The sequence below is a fragment of the Phycodurus eques genome, chromosome 11 (genome assembly GCF_024500275.1).
Source record: "Phycodurus eques isolate BA_2022a chromosome 11, UOR_Pequ_1.1, whole genome shotgun sequence".
Lineage (NCBI taxonomy): Eukaryota > Metazoa > Chordata > Actinopteri > Syngnathiformes > Syngnathidae > Phycodurus > Phycodurus eques.
Window position 1 is genome coordinate 3,741,908 of NC_084535.1, and position 13,453 is coordinate 3,755,360.

The 13,453-nt window shown below is 43.5% G+C and overlaps 1 protein-coding gene across 1 annotated transcript in view; it reads left to right on the forward strand.

Annotated features, from left to right (window-relative positions):
• Positions 1 to 5,082: 5,082 nt before the first annotated feature.
• LOC133409511 (homeobox protein Meis1) overlaps positions 5,083 to 13,453 on the forward strand; it is a 98,250-nt gene continuing 89,879 nt past the window's right edge. The window contains exons 1-6 of the mRNA XM_061689613.1: positions 5,083 to 5,779; positions 6,683 to 6,903; positions 7,713 to 7,854; positions 7,995 to 8,045; positions 8,209 to 8,259; positions 10,451 to 10,597. Coding sequence (XP_061545597.1) covers positions 5,768 to 5,779; positions 6,683 to 6,903; positions 7,713 to 7,854; positions 7,995 to 8,045; positions 8,209 to 8,259; positions 10,451 to 10,597 — 624 coding nt within the window. The 5' untranslated portion in view covers positions 5,083 to 5,767. The remainder of the gene's footprint in view (positions 5,780 to 6,682; positions 6,904 to 7,712; positions 7,855 to 7,994; positions 8,046 to 8,208; positions 8,260 to 10,450; positions 10,598 to 13,453) is intronic.

Here is a 13,453-nt window from a genome sequence, read left to right on the forward strand (position 1 = left end):
TCCAATTAGAACGCGATGCGATTCGCTACAATTCCCATCAGATACAGTACAATGCAATATGGTCCCGTTCACTCCAATTACGATACAATTCACTCCCATTACGATATGACACGATGTGTTGCAAAACGCTCTGATTCACTCCAATTATGCTGCGACGTCACGATTTGAAACTGCACGGTGCAATTTGCAGAAATGACAATACGTTACAAATAATTCAATCTAACTACGACATGATTCACTCCGATTACGATACAGTACGATGTTCTGATTCACGCCAATCCCATTACAATACGAATCACTCCAATGATGATGTGATAGGTTGCGATATGATACGATTCACCCCAAAATAGATACGATGTGATGTGACACGCTACGATTCGTTCCAAAGATGATGCGATACGTTACGTAACGATTCCCTCGATACCATGTGGCGCGTGACATCGCGATTCACCCCAATCTAAATTCAACGAGACAATTCAGTCCAATTACGATACCGCACGCAAATTCCCTTGCGATACGTTTCACATCATTCGACACAAGGACGGTAAGCGCTGTTTCGCCACGTTTAGGACTGCACAAACAGTTTGCTTTTATTGTTGCCTTATCACTTTGATAACACCTCACGTATTTAACACTGAGGTAGGGAAAAAAGTGAACACCGTGCCTACTTAAGTGAGTTACTTCCTCATGTATACATCTAAAGTGTGTGAGCGTGTGGTGGCGCACTGATGTCTTTATCTGCAACGACGCCACACCTCGCAGCGTCTTTGACGCCTCTCGTCCGCACTTCACAATTCACTTGGAATTCCAGCAATAAACGCGCGTGAACACATCTGCGCGTCAAACAGTGTGAATGCCGCACAAGATACTTTTTGTTTTGTTTTGTTTTTCGTGCCGAGTCAGCAAGTTGACTTCCTGACGCGCACGCTTGACATTTGCGATGAAAAGAAAAAACACACACAAGAGGCTCTGTTAAGACTTTTTTTTTTTTTACATTGTGTTAAAGATTAGAGCACAAACAACTTTATTGCACTAGCCAGACACTTTATTAGGGACACCTGCTAATGTCTTATGACATCCAATAAAATCATTTATAAAAATGATAATGCCCAGTTTTGATCTTTGTTAGTACAGTCACACAAATACACACAAACACGTGTATAGAGATGCAATTTGTAGATATAACAGTATTTATTCCACTGTGCCTTATTTGCACTTATGAATTTAGTCTTGGCTTAGCATAGTTATGAAATGATTCATTTCTGGTTCTGTCGTTGCCATTGTTGATCATAGAAACTTGGAGTTGTCAACTAATGTTGTAATATCTGCACCATCCAATGACAATAGAAGATGTCGCTTCTCTCCTCGGCTTCATTAAAATGCGCTGTGTATAAATGTAATGTATTATTATTCATTATTATTATTCTTTTATAATTGTGGTTGAAGTTTGCTGTGCATGTAGCACTTCAGTGTATCCTAAAGAGAGAGAGAGCTGTTCCTAATATTTTGGCCCTAAATAAGGTCTTAAGAGAAGCTGAAAATGATTTCATCAAGTGTATTTGAATTCATTAGAAATATATTGAAAGTGTACAGGATCCGTGTAACGCTGCGGCGTGTTATGCTGACAACTGTTCTTCATAATTTGGCCCTAAATGAGTGTAGGTAACTACAATATTACGACAAAGCACTGTCGTGTTACACTTATTTTAAACTTAACATTGTTTTTATGAATCAAGTGTCACTTATTCATTTTTTCCCCTAAAAAAGATCATTGTACACATCTATTTTATCATAATTTTATCTCGATTATGCATTTATCAGTGCCCTAGCTACCCGTTTAATATGTACTATATGTACATCTTAATAGACTTTGCGGGGGTACCTAATATTGTGGCTGTGCAGATCGATATGTGATCAATGTGATATGTGATCAATCCTGTTTGCAATGTGGCTGCCATTCCCAAAATGTGCGCTAGGAGGCGCACGCGATTAAGTATTCATGTGTGTGAGAAGCGAAAGGAGACTCACGCGCAACGCTCCCAAAAGAAGCCAACAGGACTTTTGGTTTTTTTTTTTTTTAATTCAAATGCGACTGACAACCAATAATCACATAATTTTCAACACTTTAGGGCTGGCGAGCTCACAGTGGTCAAAACCAAAAGCATTATTTGCATTATGACCTCACAACTCCAAATTCACAGTGTTGAAATGCACTGTGTTAATATTGATCAATGTAAGTGCATTGAAAACACAACGCGACGTTGCAAAATGATACAACTTCATGTTACACTGGAAAAACAAAATAGCAGTTACTGTGATTTGATTTCATTCAACGTCTCAACATAAAATGCTGATCGGAGAGGTAAATGTGTAGATACATATTTTTTTTTTTCTCCACCCCACCTTCATTTCATTGACAATTTAGATCGAGTGTGACAACTTGTCAACACGTTTGACCTCACTTTGACTCCTGCAGGCGACCGGTTGCTCCTGGGATGTACAAAATGCATGCACGCAAAAAATAAAAAATAAAATAAAAAAGTCATTTGAATACAATGTTTAACGTAAAAACATACACACACACACACACGCGCGCGCGCGCTCACACAAATCACACCTTAAACGCAACATACTGACTCTTCTTTTATTATTATTATTATTGTTTTTTTGTCAGTCAGCTTGATTTTCTTGCAGCGGTTGCTGTCCCGTGCTTGGCGTTTATAAACGCTAATTGAAGCCACCTAATGACTTTACAATGCCTTTGGCGTGACTTTACTGCATGGCCAGCTGCTCAGAGGGCACCTTTTTTTTCTGTGTGTGTGTGTGTGTGTCCACCTACAGCCACATCAGTCAGTCACTCTTGTTACTATGCTTTAAAAAAAATACAAATAAATATGGCTCATACTCACTAATTGTTTCAAACTAGTCGATGTCGTAAAAATCCCTGCGCCCTGCTCGGGAAAAGGAAAAAAAAAAAACGCATTGAAAAAGCAGACAAACAAGAAGAAGAAGAAGAAGAAGAAGAAGAGGAGGAAGAAGAGGGAGCCCTCTCGCACTTCTTCCCCGCGCCTCGTCGCCCGCAGCCCGGCCTGCTCACCGCCGGAATCCCCGCTGAATGTGACGGAGGACTTCCATGCAGCCACCAAAAAGCAGCAGCAGCAGCAGCCCGCCCCCAACTTAATATTAGCATAATTACCATCATCATCATCATCATCATCATCATCATCAAGAAATACATGGAAGAAGTATTAGGGTGTCGTCATGCAGTGCACTAGTTTAAAGTCCGTATCTTCTACAAAAATGACATGAATTGCACTTTACCTGCACATTTACCCATTTATTTTGTACAGCATTGCTAATAAATGCACGGGAACTGTTAAATATGATGACGTCACTGGCTCTGAAGCCATCTCTCTATACAGAAACCACACGCATATACTGGGAATTTGATGACATCACTGTTTTAAAGTGCTAACCATCCACCTGTGCATTATGAATGGCATTTACTGTTCTACTTTAACTGCATATTTACTCCTTTTTATATGCTGGGAAATGTGACGACACGACTTGTCAAAGTCTGATCAAACTATGTCAAGAAATCACATTTATTGCATTTGAAGGCTATACGAATGCACATAGGAGGCAATGTGACGACGTCACTAGTTAGTCTTATCGACCAAAATTCAGAAATCATATTTCTGTAAACGCTACAGAAATGCACAGGCTAGATTAAAATGATGACGTCGCCAGTTGTCAAAGTACTTTATATATAGATCACATTTTTTAAATATTTGACTTGACTGTGCTTTGAAATCTTCGGATTCCCATCATTAGTTGAAGCCTCATCTCCATCCAGAAATCCCATGGATATTGCATTTAACACTTAACATGCATGCATGCATGTGCTGTACGAGGACATGTGATGACGTCACTTTTTAAGCCCCTCATCGAGTATCATAACATGCGGTTGTGCGTCTTGTCTATGAGAATGAACCTCATTTACGAGGCAAGAAAATGCACATCGCAACTACTTACTGTGACATAAAAGTATTCCAGACGCATTTAAAGACTCGAAATTAAAACCGTGACAAAGATAATTCAAGGATCAAAGTATTGCGCTCATTCGTGATTGCATATTAATTGGGGGATTTTAAAAGTAACCCGCACGGGCCAATTGTCTTATTTTGTACTTTTTTTGTTTTTCTTGAAACAAAAAGTGACCATAAACAAGCGCCACAAAGTTGAAATAAATTACAAGTGTGGCCTGATGAGGAGGATGATGATGATGTGTTTTCTTTTGCACTTTCTCACCAATGTGGCCTTGGAGCAATCAATCAATCATTCCGCGGATCGATCGAAGAAGGCAGCCAATCAGAGCGCCTCCCTCCAACAGCCCCCGCGTGAGGCCCGCCGCCATTGGGCAGACCGGACTGACCCATTCGGCTCAGCAGCAGGGGTAGACACGAGGGGGCCAGTCGGCAAACTACTCGCCAATTGTGATTTAACAGCAAACGAAGCCAACAAAACGCCATCGTCTCCTCTCTAAACTCATTCTTCTTTGTTACACGTCGCTCAAGCTGACACGCAAAACACGAAAGAAAACTTGGGCGCACGAGGAGCGAGCGGGCCCCCGAAACCGGCCGGACGGGACCGGCTAGGTGGCGAGAATGTCACGCACGCAACCGTTATACAACGCATGAATGGCCGCGATGCGGCCATGTGACGCGTGACTTGGCAGCGCCGAGTGACGGCGATGAATTCGGCGTACTTTACGACGGCATACCTGGCGAGGTTCCGGTGGTTCGGGACGTAAATGAGCTCACGGCGGAGCACTAAAATGGCGAGGTTTTTTCAATGGACTCTGGTTTTCACCCCCCTTGGGTTTCCGCGTCACTTACTGCGGTCCGACGCGACCTGTTTATGGCCACCGCTACTTCCGGGTTCGAGCACACGCACACACGCGCGCGTTCATCTCCATCCAAACACGACACCCACGCGGCTCCTTTAAGAAAAGCCCCGAGCCGGAATGATGAGCCCTCCTCCTCCTCCTCCCCCTTCCCCCCCTCCTCCTCCTCCTCCTCCTCCTCCTCCTCCTCCTCCTCCTTCTCCTCTTGAGCTCCTCCACACGTCTTTGCATAAGTGAATCAAGCCGCGGGAGAGCGGGCAGCCAGCAGCCGCCGAAGCCAGGGAGAGACGCTTCATTCCCGGCCGTGAGTGGGAGCGCCGAGCCGGTGTTCGACTCAGCGGACCGAAGCCTGCGGGAGGAACGCCGCAACCGCCGACGCCGCCGCCGCCGACGAGCAAGCAACGCCGGACACGCGGGAGCCGGAAAGAACGAGCCATGAGAACCACCGGGTGTCTTCTTTTAAGGCTTTGAATTTATTTTTTTATTTTTCTGCGGTTGGGGGCTGGGGGGGGGGGCTGGGGGCGGACTCGGAGCGAGAAGGAGAGCCGAGGATCGACTCTCCTCGGCCGGGTTCAACTTGGCCGGCACCGCGGTGACGGGCCGGAGGGGAAAACATCCCCAAAACAAAACAAAACAAAACAAAAACCCAAAGGATTTTTTTGTTGTTGCTGGTTTTTTTTTTGTATTTTTTTTTTTTTTTTTTTTTTTTTTTTTTTGCTTTTTAACATTTTTTTGTTGTTGAATGTAACCACCTCCCCACTCTATTTTTGTTTGGATTTGCTAATTTGCCGTGCAAGGCTGGCTTCCGAGCGGATTTAAGTGCGGGACTCGAATCACGAACTGCGGGCGGCGAGGAGGCTCATGGCGCAAAGGGTACGTACGAAAACACGCGTGCACATCGGAGAGGGTGGGGGGGACCAAAACAACAACAAAAAAAGTTACTTTTGCTGTCTTTTTGTTTGGCACCCACATTACGCACGGACGAGCTGGTTTTGCATTGCCCCCCCCCCCCCCCCATTACCCCCGCCCCCACCTCCCCCACGCACACATCTACGCACACTTCTTTCGTGGACGTGTTTTTGCAGATGACTTGTGACAGCACTGCGTGGATTCTCTGGGTGACAAATCTCAAACATTTGTCTCGTGACTTTGGATCTCCACGCACCCCCACCCTCCAACACACACACACACCCTTCTTTAATAAAATGCCCTCAAACGTATGATCACAAAAAAATAATAATAAATAAATTCGTAGCGAGGCGACGACAAAATGATTTGATTTGTGATTTGATTGATACATTCTGTCCCCAAATCTGCCACGCTTTCGCTTGGAGGTCGCTGTTGTTGTTTTCCCAAATAACTCCATCAACACTGGAACACTTTTTTTTTTATAAATTTCTTGAACAAAGCAGCACTTTGTTAAAGGCAAACAGTGACATTGCCTTGCTATAAAATGGCATTTTAGTGTTTTGATGGCACAGTTTTAAGCCTTTAAGATGAGGAAAAACTGTCCGGAATCTCACTTTATTACTGGCTGAACGATTGTGATAATTCCTCGAATCCCTACTTTGAAGTTGCTGCATTAGAGCAAAAGTGAGTATTAAAAAAGTCGGAATTTAGAAATGAACCAGTCCAGTTTTGAATTGAATTACTTGACGCGTTAACAACTTCCCCATTTGCTGCAATCGTTGGATTAATTTGCACGCTCGCTCCTGTTTTAAACGGATCTTGAATAATGGTCGTATGAGTGCAATTGTTGTGTGTGTTTCGGTGCAGTACGACGACTTGCCCCACTACGGGATGGACGGGGTGGGCATCCCGACCACCATGTACGGAGACCCGCACGGCGCGCGCTCCATGCAGGCCGTGCACCTCAACCACGGGCCCCAGCTGCACTCGCACCAGTACCCGCACACGGCGCACACCAACACCATGCCCCCCAGCATGGGCTCGTCGGTCAACGACGCGCTCAAGAGGGACAAGGACGCCATATACGGGTACGAGCACCGGAGGCATTGGAGTGCGCGGTGGGGGCGGGCGGGGTGGGACCTCCGGGACTTCCAGCGGGGTGCTCGGCTCGCCTCGCCCTGGGACAGTGAGCGCTTGTCGGGCACGACTGTCTCGGCGGGTCGCTGAGGCCGAGCGGACCTCCGCGCACTTTTTTTTTTTTTTTTTTTTGTCTTTTCCTAACAGTTTATCATATTTGATAGTTTTTTTTTTGGTAATATCCCGTTTGCTTGTATGTGTTGTTATAAAAGTACATTGCACTGTAAAATGCGGGAGTGGTCTAATAATTGCACACTTTCAACCGAGCGGGAATAATTACAACCAATTGCTAATTTCATTAATTGTCGCTCACGAACATTTAAGTGTGCATCACATTTTAGACAGGTGCTGCCTGTTAATAAAACATTTTTTGTGGCTTTTTAGCATTTACATAATATATATATATTTTTTGTTTTGTTTTGTTTGTTTCATCACATGAAATGATCGATGCGTGTGTGGCTCAGGCAGTTTGCATTGCTCAACGCCACCCTATGTATTCTATATAATAAACACACTGTACGTGCGCAATTGTATTACACTTTCCAGCCTCTCCGCATGCATGCATGCGTCCACGCGGGGAAGCTCCCCACGGGCGGGTCGCTGCGCGCGCGCGCACACACACACACACACACACACACACACAAATAATAAAAAAAATCCCAAAATCCAGCCTGCAGTGGTGATGACCCCGTCGCTGACATTTGCTATTGTGCGGCCTGTATATAACTGCGCGTGCGCGTGCGTGTGTGTTGCCATGCAGGCACCCCCTGTTCCCGCTGCTTGCACTGATTTTCGAGAAATGTGAATTAGCCACGTGCACCCCCAGAGAGCCCGGCGTGGCGGGCGGGGACGTGTGCTCGTCGGAGTCCTTCAACGAGGACATCGCCGTCTTTGCCAAACAGGTCAGCGAGCAGCAAAACACAAATCGAGCTTGAGCAAGAAAGTGAACTGCATTTGAATTCCCATTTTCTTGGGGTGCACTGACGTGATTTGGACAAAATGATCACATGACTGCTTCATTTATGTATTTATTTTTGTTTAGATTCGTGCAGAAAAACCTTTATTTTCGTCAAATCCAGAACTGGATAATCTGGTAAGTAAATACATGTGTGTGTTATGCACTTGATCTGAATCATATTGGTGGAAAGTGCTGGGAACTGCGCATGACGTCACTTTACGCGAATACGCGCAAATGACTTAAATGGCTTGGTTTAAAAAATATATATATATTTGTTGTTATTTTGGAATTTCTGCAGATGATTCAAGCCATTCAAGTGTTACGGTTTCATCTGCTGGAGCTGGAAAAGGTAAAAAAAATTAAAAAAAATCTCTTTTTGTTCCCCATCATTTGCATAATTGTATTTTTGCTCGTCTCTTATAATTAGCGTCCAAATCAATCACGGTACGGTTTTTTGTTGTTGTTTGTTTAAATTTTGGTGCCTTCGTCCTCGCTGTGCATGTGTTGCCGGACCGGTCCCGACCCATTTCTGTTAAGTCTGCCCACATTGCTTTCTTCGTGTATTTAAAAGAGAGCGAAAAAAACGTCGACAAGTGCACGAAATCCGAGCGTGACGCGGCGGGGTGGCCTGTCTGTGGCGTTTTTTAAAATGTTATTATTTTTATTATTATTGTTATTATTATTATTATTATTTTTAACACGCGTGTTGAGTGCGTCGTGGCCCGTGTGAGCCCTCGTGTCACTGCCAATTTTCGGGGATATCTCCATCCTGAGGGGGAGCGAGGGGGGGGGGGGGGATACCATCGTCATGCACGGCCCTGGCCACCTCATTAGGTACACCTGCACCCAGGCTCAAATATTATGTGTTCATTATGTTTTGTGGCTGGTGACAGCTGTCCCTAATATTTAGCAATGAGAGAAGGGGTCCAAATATCAGGGACACCTCTGAACCACAAGGTCTTTGTACAGTTTACGCGCTGCAAAGTTGGATTTTTTTTTTTTTTTAGCCCGCAGAAGACAGTGCAGGCATGCATAATAGTCTCACTAGTAACAATTATTATTATTATTATTATTATTATTATGAAGTGTTAGAAAAAGTTACTTGGATCTAATCTACTCTTCTTGTCGTGCTTTTTAAAAAAAAAAAAAAAAATCTTTTGGTCAAGAAGGGTCAATATATTAGAGACACCCCTGAAAGTACACACTTTGTAAATTATTATTATTATTATTATAGCTCTTAATATGCAGCGTAGGTGTACCTGTTGTTTTGAAAAATGAATGGTAGTATTTGTATGAATTAAAAAAAAAATGTGGCTGGAATATAATGCCCTTGTTGTGCTGGAACGTACTTTTATGATTAATTTCCCATGGCTAGTTTTACGCTGTATGCGGTTCTTGAACGTCGTTCCTAATAATTTGGTTTTATGAAATTTGATTCATTTGTAGCTCTTAAAAGACAGCCATATATCCATCCTATTTTGACCACTGACCGGTATTATTATTTCGAATTTTTCTAAAACTGTTGTTGGAATATAATCTTTTCTCCTTTTTTTTTTTTTTTTTTCTGTGTTTGATGAGTTTTTATCAGGTAATTTCTGGCATCTTGGTATATGTTGTGTGGAGCAGAAGGGATGTCAGCGACACTGAGGGCGAGAGAGGGTCACAGTATTAGAAACCCCTTTGAAACGTAACATTTTTGTAAAGTTTGTCAGGCTTCATTATTTGTAGTTCATGAGATGCAGTGCAGGTGTGCCTAATATTTTGACCAGGGGTTGGATTCTTCTTCTCCTTTTTCTTCTGTAGACAAAAACAATGTTGCTGGATTAGAATGCATTCTCCTTGTGGTGTTACATTTGTTAGTTTTTGGGAGTAATTTTGTGGCTGTTTTTGTGGTTGTTTTGTTGCGCGAGGTCTGTTTCTAATAATTTGGTTGACACAATTTGCGAAGTTTGTTTGATTATTTTTTTTTTTTGTTCTTTTCCTAGCTCATGAAATACAGTCCAGCTGCATCTGATAGTCTGACTAGTGATTGGTATTGGTTTTTTTATGATTTCTTTTATTATTATTTTTAAAATTGATGCTTGAATATAATCTGGCTCCTTTGTGATTTAGATTAACAATGACAGAATTTATTTTCTTGCTTTTTTTGATATTTATTTTTTTTATTTTTGCTCGTGAAATACAGTGCAGGTGTGCCCAATTTAAAATAAACAAAAAAAAACATTTTTTTTTAGATTGTTTCTTGAATATCGTCTCGTCTGCTGGTTGTGTCGGGTTAATTATTACGAGTCATCTCTTGCCTCTTGTTTTTTCATGGTTTGAGGACTGTTCGTAATATTTTGGTTAGCAGACTTTGTGACTATTGCGAGATTTATTTTTGCGGGGGGGCTCATGAGATGCAGTGCAAGTGCGCGTCATCCTCTGACCAGTGCTTGGCATTATTTTGATGATTTTGACGAAAATGATGCTGGAATATCATCAGATCTTCAGTCCTTTACTGTGCACATCTCGCCGTTTGTTTGTGTCTCGCGCCCACGCAGGTGCACGAGCTGTGCGACAACTTCTGCCACCGCTACATCAGCTGCCTGAAGGGCAAGATGCCCATCGACCTGGTCATAGACGACCGCGAGGGCGGCTCCAAGTCGGACAGCGAGGAGATCACCCGCTCCTCTGTGGCCCTCGACCAGGTACACGCACACATAAACACCCAACCCCCCGCCCTAACTCCCCCTCCCTCCAATCATCCCCTCCGTCGGAATGAGACATTTTCTGCATAAATGCTCTCATGGGCTCGTTAAGACTCGACCCTCTTTCCTGCGCATTTTCCTTCACGGGGTCCGTTTTGCAGGCTCCGCCCTTCGCCCCTCGCCCGGTAGCGGGGCGCGAGGCCGAGGCGCTCCCCGGTGTAGCTTGCGCTCGGTCCCTCCGCTTTTTTGTTTTTTCTTTCTTTTCCCGGTCCTCTTCCTCCTCCACTGCGTGCACGCTTCATTAGGCGTCTCGTCGGTGCTTCTCCTCAGACATGAGTGCACATTGCTTATCGAGAGACCACCGCCCCCCACCACCGCTCCCCCACTACATCACAGCCCTCTTCATTTGGATTGTCAAGCAACGAGAGGCAAAATAGAGAAAAGGTACATCAAGGCGAGGTGGTAAAACCACTGGCACGCTGTACTTAAGTAGATGATAGCTTTATGATAATTGAAAAAGTACACCTTGTATAATCCGCTTTCCCCTTGAATTGAAATGCAATAAATCCTTTTCCAGTCCCTCCAAATAGCGCCAACATTTTTTTGGGGTGCTTTTAATACAGACAAATAGTACTGTATTGTGTATAAATGAAAACATAAAAGTAATAAACTGCTTTTATAAAGTGTAATTACCGTACGCACTGTAGTATTTGTGAGCTGGACGTGTGTCGTTTAAGGGGCGTGGCCTAGTGAGTGACATGAGTTAGTCCGCGTGTGAGCGTCTGGGCGCGAGTTGTGGCCTACAGCAGCTCCTTGCGAATTTCTGTGTCTGACTGACATCAGAGTACCTTAATTGCGCCGTTTCATCTTACGCTTAACACACTACACAGCGGAAGGAGTTAAAAATGGCGGCGTCAAAGTAAAAAGTCGTCGGGAAAATAAATACTCAAAGCACGGTGCCTGAAACATCGACTTAGGTACAGTAGTGAAGTATTTGTACTTCATGTCCCCGCCATTGAGAATACAGTCAAGTGGGTGTTTCCTCTTTTTGCGGACTGGTCCTCCGTCACGTTGCCACCGCGGGGGGGGGGGGGGGGGGGGCGCCCGTGTGCGTGTTGCGTATATTCGCTCACGATCCGTTCGCCTGGGTTTGAAATATCGCAGGATAGCGGTAAAATTCCGCATTTGCGCACGGGGCGACGGTGCAATGAAATTAAAGGCGCGTGCGACATAAAAAAGTCACCAGGCTAAATAATTTAAATCCGTGCGGCGTCCATATGGGTGAGTGGCTGGGAGAGAAGGCTTCAGGGAAGGAGGGGGAGCAAAAGAGGGAGGGAGGGAGGAGGGCTCGTTTTAGTGTGTGCGTGTGTGTGTGAGATTATGGAAATGAAGATCAGACGGCAAAGATAACACAGCGCCTTTTAATCCAGAACGAGAATGAAATAACACACTCTTAAGTGTCTCTTTGAGGGGCTTCGTGTATCCTCTCGAGGATTCCTTTTTTGTCCAAAGTGGTCCTTTTTTTTTCTCTCTCTCTCCCCTCTATAGATGGAGCAGGTCAGCGCAGGCTGTGTTAACCCTCCTGTTGTTTTGTAGCGGGTCAAATTGACCCGTTTTAAAAGTACTGTTTGTGTATGAAACTTCAACATGTACAATGCAACTTTTAAAAAGTCCATTTCACATATTTTCAACAATGTTAACTGAGAACCATCCCCTTTCTGACACTTTTGGATCATCAAACAGGCCCCGGGTCAAATTGACCCAGGGATGTTTGTGCTGTTCCTGAGAAACAAACTTTACAGGAGAGTGAAAAACTCCTCGTTTTTGAAAGGTACATCAAGACAACGATGTTGTCAATCCTCTTATGAAATTCGTTTCTTTAATGCCTCAAAAAATGTTCATGGGTCAATATGACCCACTGTGTCTAAATGGTACATATCTTCCTCCTTTTTAGCCCATTGTGTCACTGTGTCACTCAATATATTTAATAGCGCATGCTAATTAAAAAATGCAGCAGAAGATGTTTTAATTAGAAATACATATTAACATTAAACATTAGCATGGGTCCATTTGACCCGTAATATAACAGGGGTAAAAGTGGACAATGGGGTTGTGCTCCAGGGGTTCACTGATGCAATTCTTGAACACTCCTGCTATGTTTGTTTCTTTGGTTCAAATGTTCACGGGTCAAATTGACCCAACCCTAAAAAATGTATGCCCCTCTTCAGTCCTTTGTGTCAAAATAATAGGATCAATATATATACTATGCAAATTCAAAAATATTCCTCACGTAATGTAGAATATTAACAAGGGTCAATTTGACCCGTAACACAACCATAATGAAATATCGCAAGATAGCGATGAAATTCCGCCTTTATGAAGACCGTTGTGTTGCGCTTCCGTTTTTTTCTTTCTTAGTACAATGTTAATTGGTCAAATTGACCTACTATATGTTTAGCCGTCAATAATGCCTGCCCTTTGTGTCAATATAATAGGAACAGGGTAACAGTTGAAATAGCATGTAAATAAAAAAAACAAATACATGTAATAATTTATACTGTAAAATATGAGCAAGGGTCACATTTGACCCGTAACATAACAGAAGCAGGCGTGACATATGAATCATCTGAAGAATAAAACAACTTTTTTGACACAATGAACATGCATACTTGCAAAGTTAAGTTAGTTTTATTTTTTATTTTTTACATTTTGTGGTCTATTTTTGTGTGACATCTTATCCGCACTGGTGACATCCTTAACGAATTGGCCTTGAATGTGTGTGCATGTTATCTTGCCCCCCCCCCCCCCCTTCCCCTCCTCACGCACACACACAATTGCGCGCACACATACACACAC